The sequence below is a fragment of the Mercenaria mercenaria genome, chromosome 16 (genome assembly GCF_021730395.1).
Source record: "Mercenaria mercenaria strain notata chromosome 16, MADL_Memer_1, whole genome shotgun sequence".
NCBI classification, from domain to species: domain Eukaryota; kingdom Metazoa; phylum Mollusca; class Bivalvia; order Venerida; family Veneridae; genus Mercenaria; species Mercenaria mercenaria.
This window is the reverse complement of record NC_069376.1, coordinates 27,839,587-27,855,150: the sequence shown is the minus strand read 5'-3', so window position 1 is coordinate 27,855,150 and position 15,564 is coordinate 27,839,587. Positions and strand designations below refer to the sequence as shown.

At 34.2% G+C, this 15,564-nt stretch overlaps 1 protein-coding gene across 1 annotated transcript; it reads left to right on the top strand.

Moving 5' to 3' along the window:
- The first annotated feature begins 5,024 nt into the window (after positions 1-5,024).
- On the top strand, positions 5,025-15,343 carry LOC123541128 (ras-related protein Rab-20-like). The gene is made up of 5 exons (XM_045326534.2): positions 5,025-5,206; positions 8,234-8,327; positions 9,182-9,238; positions 11,154-11,266; positions 14,919-15,343. The coding sequence occupies exons 1-5, from the start codon at positions 5,175-5,177 to the stop codon at positions 15,253-15,255; spliced, it is 633 nt and encodes a 210-aa protein (XP_045182469.2). The 5' UTR covers positions 5,025-5,174; the 3' UTR covers positions 15,256-15,343.
- Positions 15,344-15,564: the final 221 nt, after the last annotated feature.

Here is a 15,564-nt window from a genome sequence, read left to right as displayed (position 1 = left end):
GACTTTATTTTTCAATTGATCTTCATGAAATTGGTCAGAATGATAGCCTTGATGAAATTAAGGTCAATTTTGAATACGGGTCATCTGGGATCAAAAACTAGGTCGCTAGGACAAATCAAAGTAAAAGGTTTTGTATGCGATAGAGGCTGTATTTTTCAGTTGAGGTTCATGAAATTTAGTCAGAATGATTGCCTTGATCAAATCTAGGCCAAGTTTGAATGTAGGTTACCTTGGCTTAAAAACTAGGTCATTATGTAAAATTGAAGAAAATACTTGTTTACACTTCAAGAGACTACATTTTTGGTCAAATCTTAATGAAAATTGGTCAGAATATTTGTTTCCATGAAATCACTATGTCAGATATGTTAACACTGTTATGGTGTGTTTAGGTGAGCGACCTAGGGCCATCTTGGCCCTCTTGTCTGTGGTACAGCATAGATGTTGTTTTTTAATCAGTAACTTGAGAACCACTTTACCCAGAATGTTAAAACTTAATAGGATGATTGCACATGCAGAATTTATGACCCCTATTTATTTTGGGGGTCACTGGACCTGAACATGAGAAACAATTTCCATTTCATAACTTAAGAACCTCTGGGCCCAGAATTTTGAAATTTAGTCGGATGATTGGACATGCCAAGTAGATGATCCCTTTTGCAGCCAACCATCATTGTCTCTTTCACTTTTGCTCATGTCCCCTATTGACTTCTTGCCTATACGACTATGCATTTGGGGAGACATGCATTTTTCTTCAAAATCATCTTCTAATTCACCTTTGCCAAACTTGCAGCTCATGAAGTCCGTATTTACCTTGTTCCTGTGGGCATGTCATTGTATTAGATTTTGTTATCGTTAAACTACATAAGCTTTTTGTATTTAACTAAATTGAATTATCGTTATCGTTAAACTACATAATCTTTTTATAATTTTGGACTTGAATTATCGTTATTGTTAAACTACATAATTATAAGTTTTTTGTATTTGATGGATTTAAATAATTGTTACGTATGCTTTAAACTATATTGTATTATCAAGGGGTGCGGTATTCCCATATACTGCTTAAGGGATTACTTTCATTGTTTCTGAACTTTAACAAATATTTTAGTAAATTTTATAATTAGATCTTGAATTAAAATATGTAATTGAAATTTTGTTTTGCTTATTTATTTAAACATGAGCTGTCAAAAGTAGATTGTATTTTGGTGGTTTCACAACGTTAACCAACAACGTTGTCACAACGTTGATACGACTCCACATTTTTACGTTGTCACAACGTTGTATCTGACCGCAACACAACGTTATGCCACAACGTTGTCGCAACGTTGACACGACTCCACACTTTTACGTTGTTTCTAACGTTGTCACAACGTACAGCACAACGTTGTAACAACATTGTCACAACGTTACTGTGCTTCCTGGGTAGGCACTCCATTATTACTCTCTTGAACAGCACCCTGTAAAAAACAAAAATAATGTTGATTAAACCATCTAAGTCAAATTGATAACAATAACTAAAGAAATGCACATAAACCTCTGGACATAAACTTGCGTAAAATGTATGAAATTAATTTTTGTCTGTATTTAACCGAGAAAAATATGTTACAATTAACAAGAAAATGAGTTATTTTATTTACAGAATTTAATACTCAACACAAGTGCCATCCGCCAGCTTTAGATATAAGTATTTAACATATATGTTCAAGTCATATGGATATAACATGCATACAGGATATAAAAAGAAATTCTGTATACGATTCCACAACTTTATCAAAAAAATATTTTTTTTAAAAACTTCTATTTACAGTTAATAGCTGGAAGACCGGGTTTTTAGCTCACCTGTCACGAAGTGACAAGGTGAGCTTTTGTGATCGCGCAGCGTCCGTCGTCCGTGCGTGCGACCGTGCGTAAACTTTTCCTTGTGACAACTCTAGAGGTCACAGTTTTCATGGGATCTTTATGAAAATGGGTCAGAATGTTCAGATAATAGAAAAACCTTGTGACCTCTCTAAAGGCCATATTTTTCATGGGATCTGTATGAAAGTTGGTCTGAGTGTTCGTCTTGATGATATCTAGGTCAGGTTTGAAACAGGGTCATGTGCAGTCAAAAACAGGTCAGTAGGTCTAAAAATAGAAAAACCTTGTAGACCTCAATAGAAGCCAACTTGTGAATGGATCTCCATGATAGAAATTGGTTGAAGTGTTATCTTGATGATATCTAGGTCAGTTTGAAAAGTGGGTCAGTGCATCATAAACTAGGTCAGAGGTCAAAAATGAAAAAAACATTGTGACCTCTCTAGAGGCCATATTTTCATGGATCTTATAAAATTGGTTGAATGTTTATCTTGATGATATATAGGTCAATTTGAAAGTGGGTCAACTGCCGATCAAAACTAGGTCAGTAGGTCTATGAAATAAAAAACCTTGTGACCTCCTAGAGGCCATACTTTAATGGATCTTATGAAAATTTGTCTAGAATGTTTCACTTGATGATATCTAGGTCAAATTTGAAACTAGGATCATGTACTGAAAAACTAGGTCAGTAGGTCAAAATAAAAAACCATTGTGACCTCTCTAGAGGCCATACCTTTTCATGGGATCTTATGAAAATTTGTCGAATTTATCCTTGATATATCTAGGTAAGTTTGAAACTGGGTACCAAACTAGCGGTCAAATAACATACTGTGTCTCAGGTATATGGTCTAAAATTTCTAATTACTATCTGTTTGACTGCCTCCAATAACTAGGCACAATATTTTGTCAAGCATAAGGATCTTCATGAAAATTGATCTGAATGTTCACCTTGATGATATCTAGGTCAGGTTCGAGACTGGGTCACGTGCGGTCAAAAACTAGGCCAGTAGGTATAAAAATAGAGAAACCTTGTGACCTCTCTAGAGGCCATATTTTTCATGAGATCTTCATGAAAATTAGTGTGAATGTTCAACTTGATGATATCTAGGTAAAGTTCAAAACAGGGTCACGTACCTTCGAAAACTAGGTCAATAGGTCAAAAAAATAGAGAACCCTTGTGACCTCTCTAGAGACCATAATTTTCAATGGATCTTCATGAAAATCGGTCAGAATTTTTATCTTGATAATATCTAGGTCAAAACTGTGTCACATGAGCTCAAAAACTAGGTCACTATGTCAAATAATAGAAAAAACGACGTCATACTCAAAACTGGGTCATGTGGGAAGAGGTGAGCGAAACAGGACCATCATGATCCTCCTGTTGTTAAATCTAGACCTATCACATGTATAATAGTTTCCTTTACTTCACATATCTATAAAGCTAGAAATCTGGCCTAGAGAGTAAAATTAACCACATTTTCTGGGATTTCTTACATAACTCGGGTTAACGAGAGTTGATGTTCTGGAATATTCAACAGATTTATTGTAAACATTTTATCATTGTATAAAATTAGATATTTGTTATAGAGTTAGTAAGGGTTTTTTTTTCAATACTTTTTTTCACAGCTTTTAGCTTAATTAGCCCAAATTTAACTGATTACGAATTGGTGCAGGAACGTGTTTAATAATTAATTAAATATTGCATGTTACACCTACACGACCTGTGTATACCTGTGGGGGCTTGTGATAAAACAGTGACCTGTAAAATATACAATTATTATATTATTACTTCTAATGGACCAACATTGGGCCAACAATGTTTTCTCTGTATAAGTCTTTCCCTGAAAATCAGTATCGGGCCAATGATATCTGTGACTGAAATTTAAAGTTGGTTCAACGTTGGCCCAACAACAGTATTTACAATACATATTAATCATTGTTGGGCCAACAGTGGCCCAACAACGATTATCCTTTGACGGTTTTCCGTCGTTGGCCCAATGACTTCATGTTTACAGGGATATTCCAGCTGTGGACGGAAAAAAGTTCTGTACGTATGCTAATGTTTTGACGTTTTCGTTGGTTGTTGCGATGTTTCGTTTTATGAAGCCAAGACTTTTATTAGCATTTGAAGATATTCTAGTGATAAGTGTATTCCATTTTAGATCTGTAGTTGAGTCAACACCAAGATATTTTGCACTGGGAAATGATTCTAAAATATGGCCATGAAGTAAATATTTGGTTTTGATGACGGTTTTGTGTGTGTGTGTGTGTGTGATGTGTAGTGCCTGGCATTATAAGGATTAAACTGCATGTCCCACTCATTTTCCTATATTTCTTGTTTGTTAATCCTGGGGGATTTTGCTGTCATTTGGAGAATTGATAGTAAGGTAGACTACAGCATCGTCGGCACAGAGTCGGACTTGAGATTTGATTGAAGATGGGAGATCGTTAATATGAATTAGAAAGTACAGAGGTCCAAGAGAGTATCCTTGTGGAACACCAGATGTCACAGGTACTTCTTTGGAATGGGTGCTCCCTCCAAGACTACATGTAGATTGACTTCTGTCAAGTAGAAATGCCTCAGACCCTTTGAGGACTTGTGGACAGACACCATAATCTTGAAGTTTTAGAAGAAGTTTAAAGTGATTTACCTTATCAAAAGCTTTACTGAAGTCGAGCTTGTTTAGGATTGGAAATGTTTTAAAATTGTTAATCAGCTCATCTGTTAACTCAATTAATTGAGTCTCACAAGATCTCCTGTCACGAGGCCATGTTGGAGGTCATAAAGAATGTTATGTTTAGAAAGGTGGGCAGCGACACTGGAGTTGACTATGTGTTCTATTGTTTTACACAGTAAACAAGTTCATGATATAGGCCTATAATTTGCCGGGTCACTGGGGTCCCTACAAATTATTATTTCAATTGGTTAAAAGATGTGGAAAGTGGATGAGATTTTGTAACAGTGGTAAAAAGTAATAAGAAATTCATGAAAATTTACACATGGGTATTTTAAATCATCATGACATTGTTAAATTTTCTCTTTATTTTCGCTGGTCTTAATTTTCTCTTTTATTTTATCTGGTCTTAAGCCGCTAAAAGCGCTGTCTTGGTCAATATTGTGAAACATATTCCAACAATATTTTCAAAAAAAATTTAATCGAATAAAAACATTTGTTTACATTCACTTCCGGGTTGTGGGTGGATGACGAATTTTGCTGTGATGCTTACCAAAATTTTATCGCCTATAAATGTTGCTTGAAACGATTGCAAAATTGTAGTCAGTGCTTAGTCTTTCAACACTGACCAAGGGTCTCTTTTTTAGCATGTCGGGCACAGCTGCCAACAAGAGGAAAGCGTAAGAATCTTGTTTTCTTTGTTTTGTTTATGAATAGAATCTATTTGTCATTTTTTTTTTTGACAGTTGGAAGAAATTCAACATGCGTCTAGGGTTATGGATGCATACCACTGAAACCTAAGATTATAGAGTTATCAATCCTGACCTGTTGGGAATTGCCCATGAGTTCGGACTTCCAATTGCCAAATCTAGTCAAAATAATTTGACGTTAGATTGTTTTATATTTGTGATGGGGCAGTCTGTTGTCTAAACGTCAGAACTTAGAAGGACCAAAATAATGGAGGATAAATCACAATACACGGTCGTGTAAATTTATTGGTTTTATCGCTTGCGCATATTGGCGTGTAGACACGGTAAACGTTAATCGTGTACAGTACATACATAGGTTTAAATCACCAGAAAATTCGTAATTTTGGATATTATTTGATAATTTTTTACATAAATCAATGAGGAATTGAATCCCCTTTCGATACATGTAAGTTTTATTTGAAGTTATGGCCAATTCATGACATAAAAGGCATTTTAAAAACCTATAGCATGTAAAGCGTCAGGATGAAAATGAAAATTTCATCGGAAATTGCTTCCATTATTTTGGTCTTTCGAATGTTTGACGCAAGTGGGGATATTGCCCACATGAAAAAATTATCTCAATATTTCCTAGGATCACGTCAGATTTGTTGGACTGGTCATATATCGTGAATTATTTACATCTCAATTGAATTTTACTGCGGAAATAGTAGTCCAGATAATTGTAATCACAAGTTGAATATCGTTATCTTTTTTTGACTGGTTCGATATCCCCCCTCTGAGTGCAAACTAGAAAAGGTTCAAAATATGGTGGAAAAGGTTTTTTGTTTGTGTGTGTAATGCCCAATGAAATCCGTTGGGCGAAAATCACGTTAAAATACGGGGGTGGATAAAATAAAGACATACATTATTATATACATAGAAAGCGTTTATTTTTTCCTTTCCAATGATGTATATATTATCTAGATTCGTTAAAAAACTTAGGCCTGTACTAAATTTTTAAACACCGCTTTTCTGCTTTTTTTTAAAAAAAATTATGCCCCGGAAAGGAGGCATATTAGCTTTTACTGTCCAACCGTTCGTTAGTTCGTTGGTTTGTTCATCACAACGTTAACTTTTTGCATGAAGGCACTTTACTCGTGAACCACTGCACCCAGGACCTTCAAACTTCACATGCTGATAGTACTTATTGAGTACACGACCCGTACTGACTTTGGGGTCACCAGGTCAAAGGTCAAGGTGCTGCGGGGGGCATTTGTCACCATTAGTGACAGCTCCTGTTCTTTTATGTTTTTTTGTTGATGTTCTTTACCGCCTGTTTCAATAGTATTTCAGTCACTGACCATGTTGACAGGCATGCTTTTTATGTACCATCGGTTCTGGGAAAATTGAATTTTATTTGAGATCAATAGGAGATTTAAATGGATATAAGTGAAGTCATCAAGAATAAAAATAAAAAGAATAAAGCAAAAAACTGTTCTTCATTAAAAGGTTTCATATACTTGATAATCATTTATCAAGGTTCATCTTGCAATCAGTTACTCGACATAGAACACTTATATTTATTTTGTGTTCCTCGGATATCTACATTTCAAAAGAAAACATAAACAATTGAGAGAAAGCTGAGGTTTCTGTGAACAGATTATATAGATTCAAGTTTTAGACTTATTATTTTATTTGCAACAAAATTAAAGATTTAATTAAATAACCAACAAAATATGGTTGAAGGAAGTTGGTACTCCTAGAATATTCTTAATAATGTTGTCTAGGGGCACGAACAGTATAGTGTTTGAATATTTGATTAAATATATAGTGGAAGTATTATTGAATCTACTAATTTTTCAAAATATGGCTCTGACTTTATACAGTATATAAGATCATCTGCAATATTGTAAGGCACGCTTTTCCAAATATCATTATGCTTAACTACAGTTTTAACATAGAATTAATAGCCTTTAAATTAAGGACCTTGAAACTGTCAGTCTGACTCAGTCATGAAAAATGAGGCTCTTATAATAGAATAATCTACATTAGGTAGAGCATATATAATTGCTTAAAGGGAATTCCTATAGTTTTTTATGCGCATCTTTCTGCGCAGCCGACACTTTCTATGGAAAACTGAAGTGAAGTCAACATTTGTTGAAACATGTTACAGACAATCTTAAATATGAGGAATTTTGAATGAAATGACATTTTTGATAAGTTATATCAGTAATCAAATGTCGATACTGGTTTATGTTGTATTGACAAGTATCATGCCTGACAGGTATCTTGCTATTTTGTGGTTGTGTTTTCACATCGCATTTTAGTACAAAGACAGTGTTGTTCGTATAATGTAAGATAATTGACTTAGTACTGATAAGACAATATCACCTTTCAGATTATTTAGTATTCAATTATAGAAAGAATTAAGAATTTTTAAAACTTTTTTTTAACTTTTAGCAGACATACATGTAATCAATTTGGCCAGGTTCGCGCCATTTCCGTCCGAACGGGTGTTGTATTCTAGCGGTCTTAACATAAAATTTAGCCTGGTGACCCATACATTTTTAGCCATTTTTATGCTCACAATACAATTATCTATACACAAGAAGAAAAAGAAAAAATTCTATGAAAGAGTTTTTTCAAAATTAAAAAAAAATATTCTTCACTATGGGTGTTTTTCATTGAAAAAAGTTCACAAAAGTAAATATGAAACAATATTTTTTTTCATTTGTACCCATTATTGTAAGGATAGAGTATTACAAATATGACTATGATATCAAATAGGTATATAATAAATCTGTAAAAAGAAAAAAACCGTATTGTGCTGCCTGGATGTAATTTTTGGGTTGGTATATGACTGAAAATCAGCCATTTTACTCTTCAAAGGTATATTTGTTGTGACTAAATAGTATAAAAAGACTGACTTGGTGTTTAGATGATTAGGCAGTTGTGGGAGACATGCGCTTTTCTCAAAAGCAGCTCTAGTTTATATTGATTTAATTTACATTATTTCAGTGATGCCAAGGTGATCATTTTAGGAGACTATGCTGTTGGTAAAACCTGCCTCATTAGTAGATATATTGATGGCAAGTTCGGACCACATGAATCAGTATGTATAACAAAGCTTTCTACCATATATTCCCAGAATATGCTAAACTATATTTTTTTTTTTACATTTTTAGTGCAGCTGAGCGAAAGGTGCTCATAGTGAGCTTTTAGGATTGTTAGATCCCCAACCATCGTCCCTCCTTTGTCAACAACTTCATGCAGTCTTTAAAGAACAACATCTTCTGAAACACTATGCCATTTCCATCCAGACTTAATAGGAATGTTCCTGGAGTAGTCTCCTTTCAGATTCCTTCAAATCTAGGTCACACATGCTGTATTCTCATTGCCATGGCAAGTAAAGGAAAACTTAAGCCTTAAGATGGCAGGATTCGTAAAAATCTAACAGCATTTTTATCATATGACCCTCTACCAAATTCCTTTGAAAAATTTGGTAGAGGATCACTTTAATTTGCGTATATTACTGTGAAATTATTTGAAATTGGGCCAGTAGTTTCACAGAAGAAGATTTTTGAAGTATCAAATATAGCCATTTATTAAAAGAAAACTAACCGTTAAAAACCATGGCCGCCAGGGCCAGGGCTGGTTTTCCCAGTGTGACTATATAGAGAAATTTGAAAACCTTCTCGCATTACATTCTTCTTCAGGCTGATCTTGGTCGCAAAGGCGAAATCAGTTGCTGCAAGCAGGCTAAAGGTTAAGATTGTCCTGTTATATTTTATAGGGCACAAGAGTGCAAGAGAGACAACTCAGTGTGACTTCTTTCTTGAGTTGTGAACAGTTGTTCCCCCTTTTCTATAGTCTGAAACTAGACACAGCTATGGTGTAAATACTATTAAATTACTTAATTTATTGAGAATTGATGAATGTTAAAATTGTCATATCATCTGTTTGCAGACAATTGGTGCAGCTTTTTTTCTGAAGCAATGGGGACCATATAATGTAGCAGTCTGGGTAAGATCTCAAAATTTTCATCTTTTTTGAAGCATTGTCATGTTTTAGCTATGGTGATTTTGCAATAGTATTATAATTGTTTAAGAAATAATGGATAGAAAAACCGTGTTTTAATGTTATTAATACACGGAAAGAGGTTATACAGCCGCAGAATAATTTCACGAGGGTGTGGCCCGCATGAATTATTCTGGCGACGTATAATCAATTTTGAATGTATTAATTAATTTAGGTAAAACATGATTTTGCTATACATTATATATTGGATAATTGTTGGTTTCGGTGTAATATCACGTTATAATTTCACCGAGTGGGCACCAAAAGTTATATTTTCACGAGTGGCACAGCCAAGAGTGAAAATAACAACTTTTGGTGTTCACGAGTGAAATTACCGTGATATTACATCGATACCAACAATTTTTCTGTTTATTTTATGTCTAAAACTCTACTTTTGTTGTGTTTATTTCAATAAAATGTCAAAATTTGCGGGAAATTTTATCAGGAAGCATCGCAAAGATGACGTCATTTTAATGACGTCATTGTTATATTGTTTCCGGCTTTCAGTACGCTTGGTAAACTTGTTGACGTTAATCTGGGTATCAGATTTGATAATTTTCACTGAGTGGCCAGTGAGTTTATCAGGATATAATTCACCGTTATATTTCGATAAACCACCGAAAAACATAAAATAATTTGATTCTAATAGACCCTTAGTCTAAAACAGTTGATAAAATAAATTATAGTAGCGCTCTTTCTTGGTAGCAACAAAAACATTGATGTCATCGCATGTTAACGTGACATCATTTTACCATAAGCATGTTTTAACAGAAACAAGCATATTAGAATGAAAGTTGATAAAGGTATTTTCAGCTGCAAAAAATATTACTGAGGTTTTGGTCCACAACGAAAGGATTTGATATTAACAAAGTTGGCAGTTACTTATGGAGAACTGTAGGTATTGCTACAGAATCTAGGAACACTGGTTAGGTTAAGTGCTTTCTGTTACATAATTGAATAAGACAGTGTGTCTGAAATCATTTTTCTTCACCTCTGATTCATACGGAGAAGTTGGCAAATTACTTGTGGAGAACAGGTTAGTATTGTTACAAAATCCAGGAACACTGGTAAAGTTAACTGCTCCCTCTTACATAACTGAAATCATTCATTCTTCACTTTAAAAAAAAAAAAATCATGTGGAGAAGTTGGCAGTTACCTGCAGAGAACAGGTTAGTATTGTTACAAAATCCAGGAACACTGGTTAGGTTAATTGCCTGTTGTTACATAACTAAAATACTGTTGGAAAACAGCGCTAAACCCTAAGATTGAGTGCTTTTTGTCTGTCTGTCTGTCATAAAGTTTGTCCACATAACTCCTTGACCAACACCATCATTGCCAAACATCATTGTGCATCATAATAATCATCAACATTTTTCAGTTCAATGATTTTCAGTGGAGTTATGACCCTTGTTTCATCAAATTTTATGTTGAATCAGCCACTTTTCTTCTATCATTGGGCGGAATTCCACCAAGCCTTACAGTTCCAAGCCTCATTGTGCATATTGTCAGCATCCTTCTAGTTCACAAATTTTCAGTGGTTCTTGATTTGTCTTGTCCGGGCAACTGCTCCAATACCACCAGGAGGAAATACTTTTAAACTTCACAAAAGTGATCATTGCTAAGCCTTGTTGTGCATATTATTGCCATGTTCCAGTACAGTGCTATGGCTTTTGATTCATCAAATTTTATTATGTTTTAACCACTTCTCTTGTATAATAGGGCAGACTTCCACCAAACTTTACAGGAGCACGTTCCCCTTAAGTAATTTTCAGTGGAGTTATGGCCCTTGATTTGTTTTATTTTACAACTTGGTAAAATCTCATAAATTAAAGTAAATTACATGTCCCCTCACATTTTACAGGACACAGCGGGAGATGAGCGGTACACAGGACTGTCGTCATTTTACTGCAGGAATGCTGGTGCTGCTATACTTGCCTTTGATCTCACCACCACTTCAAGTTACGAGTCCCTATGGTAGGACTAAAAGTGTTTCTTTAAAACTGCATTCTTTCATACAGTTTAAAGGGTCATAATGCCTTTGTTTATAACGTGGCTGCGACATATTTTTGTTGTGAACACAAAATATATAAAAGAAATTTTGTTAAGTCATATTTTCAGTAATTGTTTATAGTTTATTGTAATATAAATATATAATAATAAATATATTTGACAACTATAATTCAGTAGTTCTTATATTCATGTGATTTCTTAGGCAAAGTATGTTCATCAAATTTATACATGTGCTAAAAATAACTCTATCTTGGTTGGGCAACCTGATGATAGGAAAATCAAATTCTAGAAATACATACAATGAAATTTTGGAATGTATCAAGCAGTCCGTGAGCACATGTAAGTGTAAATGAATCATTTGGTACACATTCAACCAAATCTATTACTTGACTAGAACCTGATTAAACGCCTTTAAAGGCGTATGCTAGAATTCCCTGTATATGAGATGGGCGAAAATTTCCCCCAAAAATGACGTTTTCAAGGGCAGATAACTCTTTTTCGATACCGGTGACCTATGATTTTTATTGCATATTTTTGTTTCTTAGATGATTGTCCTTCAATATCTAAAGTTTGAAGAAATTCTGTTATTGGGAAAATTTTCGCACCAAATTCTAGCATACGTCCTTAAGCCTCAAAAATAGCACTTTTTAGAACTGATGGCTTAACCTTTGTTTGAAGCCAGGGGCAGTAAAAATTCAGTATAGAAACAACCTGCTTGAGTGTCTTCCACTGTTGATGAAGAAAACTTATATACTAGTATGGGAAATATGACAGAACAAACATAGAGACAGGGACCAGTCTATACTATTTTGAAATATGTGAGACTTGTGCATACATGTATATGGCAGTGTTAGGTTTTAGCATATTTTTACTTGATCTGTGAAATGATAGGTTTTAGGAGTTAAACTGTGTAACAAAATGTGTTTGGATATGTAGCAAAATGTGTTAGAATTTCTGGCAGAATGTATTAGAAATTTTAGCAAAATGTGTTAGCATTATAGCAAAATGTTTGAATACCATTTAGCAAAATGCATTAGAAATTATAGCAAAATGCATTAGAAATTATAGCAAAGTATCTTAAAATATGCAGCACAGTCATGAATGTGTTAGAATTTTAGTACAATGTATCAGAATATATTGAAAATTTGTTAGAAATTGTAGCAATATGTTTGAACTTGTAGCAAAAAACTTAGAAACTGTAGCAAAATATGTTAGAATATGTAGCATAGTTTTTAGCTCGACTATTCATAGAATAGTGAGCTATTGCACTCGCCCATGCGTCGGCGTCGGCGTCGGCGTCTGCGTCCGCGTCCGCGTCCCGATTTTGGTTAAGGTTTTGTATGTAAGCTGGTATCTCAGTAACCACTTGTGGGAATGGATTGAAACTTCACACACTTATTCACTGTGACAAACTGACTTACATTGCACAGGTTCCATAACTCTATTTTGCTTTTTTACAAAATTATGCCCCTTTTTCGACTTAGAAATTTTTGGTTAAGGTTTTGTATGTAAGCTGGTAACTCAGTAACCACTTGTGGGAATTGATTGAAACTTCACACACTTATTCACTGTGATGAACTGATCTACATTGCACAGGTTCCATAACTCTATTTTGCTTTTTTACAAAATTATGCCCCTTTTTCGACTTAGAAATTTTTGGTTAAGGTTTTGTATGTAAGCTGGTATCTCAGTACTTACTAATGGGAATGGATTGAAACTTCACATACTTGTTCACTATCATGATCTGACATGCACTAAGCAAGTCCCATAACTCTACTCTCTTTTTTTTCAAAATTATGCCCCTTTTTCGACTTAGCAGTTTTTGGTTAATTTTTTGTATGTAATCTGATATCTCAATATCCACTAATTGGAATGGATTGAAACTTCACACACATGTTCACTGTCATGATCTAACATGCACTGTGAAGGTCCCATAACTCTACTTGGCATTTTTACAAAATTATGCCCCTTTGACTTAGCAGTTTTTTGTTAAGTTTTTGTATGTAAGCTGGTATCTCAGTATCCACAAATTGGAAAGGATTGAAACTTCACACACTTGTTCACTGTCATGATATGACATGCAGTACAGAGGTTCAATACCTCTACTTTGCATTTTACAAAGTTATGCCCCTTTTTCAACTTTTGTATTCATTCAATTGACAAGGCTGTTGAATAGTCGAGCGTTGCTGTCCTCCGACAGCTCTTGTTTAGAATTTCTAGCAAAATATATTAGATATTGTTGCAAGATTGTGATAGAAATTGTAGAAAAATGTTTGATTGTGTAGCAAAAACATTAGTTGGAAAGTGTAGCAAAATATGCTAAAATATGCAGCATAATGTGTTAGAAATTCTTTCAAATATGTTAGAATATGTAGCAAAAGGTGTTGAAAATTGTAGCAACATATGTTAGAATATGAAGCAAAATGTGTTTGAATATGTAGCAAAATGCATTATTAGAACATAGGGCAAAATGTGTCAGAATTTCTAGTAAATTATATTAGAATTTGTAGCAAAATATGTAAGAAATTATAACAAATATGTAGCTAAATGTGTTAGAATATTTGGCTAAATAAAAGAAAGCCTCATCTACTAATAGTCCCAGATGTCCATATTTTACATGTGTGTTTGATATACTGATTCAAGTTTTAAATTTACTCTAAATTTAAGATAAAACCTAAAATTTTGATGATAAAGTGGTTCAAAAATAAGCCAGACTGAAAAAAAACATCAATTTTTTGTAGTAAAAATGGTATCAAATTAGGCGAGTTGGAAAATTAATCACTTGTGTTTCCTAGTGGCAGAATAGATATCTGTAGGACAGATAAATCAACATAATATTATGTGGAATTAATGTTATATGATTTGAAATAAGCAATGTCGTTAGTTTTATTAACGAACATTAAACTTAAAGAGATGTGTACATATATTATTATTCATATCTAAAACACCATTGTAAGTTTCTTTAAAATGGTTAAAATGATTACATTTAAAATTAGATTATTTAGTTTTCTTTCACCAAAAAAAAGGTCTTAAAAATATGTCAAAAAATTAGCCACCAGGTTCTTAGAATAAATTTTTTAAAAAAAACCTTTATTTTAAAGAGACACTGGAACAAATTTCACCATGAAAAAAAAGCTACTGGCATTATTGAAACAAAATTGACCTCCGAGGCTGAGTGGTTAAGTTCACTCAGACCTTGAATATCTTGCCTCTCACAAGGCAACAGCCTTACTTGTCTTTTAAGCAAAATTGTCATAAATTTCAGCCAATAGAAACCAGTCTGCTTACATGTAGGTCAGTAGTGAGAGCACAGATCTACAGATAGCAGGTTCATGTGTTTGATGTTATTGTGAGGCATTTGTTCCTAGTGACTGTTTGATAAAAGACATAATGCCTGAAATCATTGGTCCTGGACCTGTAATTCATGTGGAGAAGTTGGCAGTTTCCTGTGGAGAACAGGTTAGTACTGGTACAGAATCCAGGAACACTGGTCAGGATAACCGCTGGCCATTAGATCTACATAGCTGAGATACTGTTGAAAAATGGCACTAAACTCAAATCAAACAAACTATCAACCAATCAATTAGCTGGTCAATATTTTTACTTCTATTTCCAGGGCAAGATTTTTACCACTACTAGAACATGCAAAGGAAGATTGCCTGAAGGTTGTAGTTGGGACCAAACGGGATTTAGTCGATAGTGACTCTAGAGAGATAACAGTAGATGAGGCTGTGGAGTTCTCAAAGGAAATCAATAAGGACATTGACTTGACTAAACTGAAAGGAGAGCCGTATTTTGAAACGTCAGCAAAAACTGGTTACAATGTTTCTAGTGTGTTCGAATATATGTTTTCTTATTGTTTGCCATTAGATAAAGCTTCACAAGTGACGGAAAAAGAGCGATCGTCTATACAGCTGACAGATAGTTCTGCGAAAAAATCTGCATGTTGTTAATGATTATGATGCAATATAATGATGAAATGGTGACTTAATGTAACAAATTTTAGTTTGTTCATTTGAATGTGTAGAACTATTGCACGCACCCATTCGTCAGTCTTAGTTCATATCCGGATTTGGTTCAGTTTTTAGCTCGACTATTCGAAGAATAGTCTAGCTATTCTACTCACCCTGGCGTCGGCGTCGGCGTCGGCGTCGGCGTCACACCTTGGATAAGTTTTTGCATGCAAGTACATACAGCTATCATTTAAAGGCATATAGCTTTGAAACTTATTTATTCTTTTTCTAGGTCAATTACCAACCTCA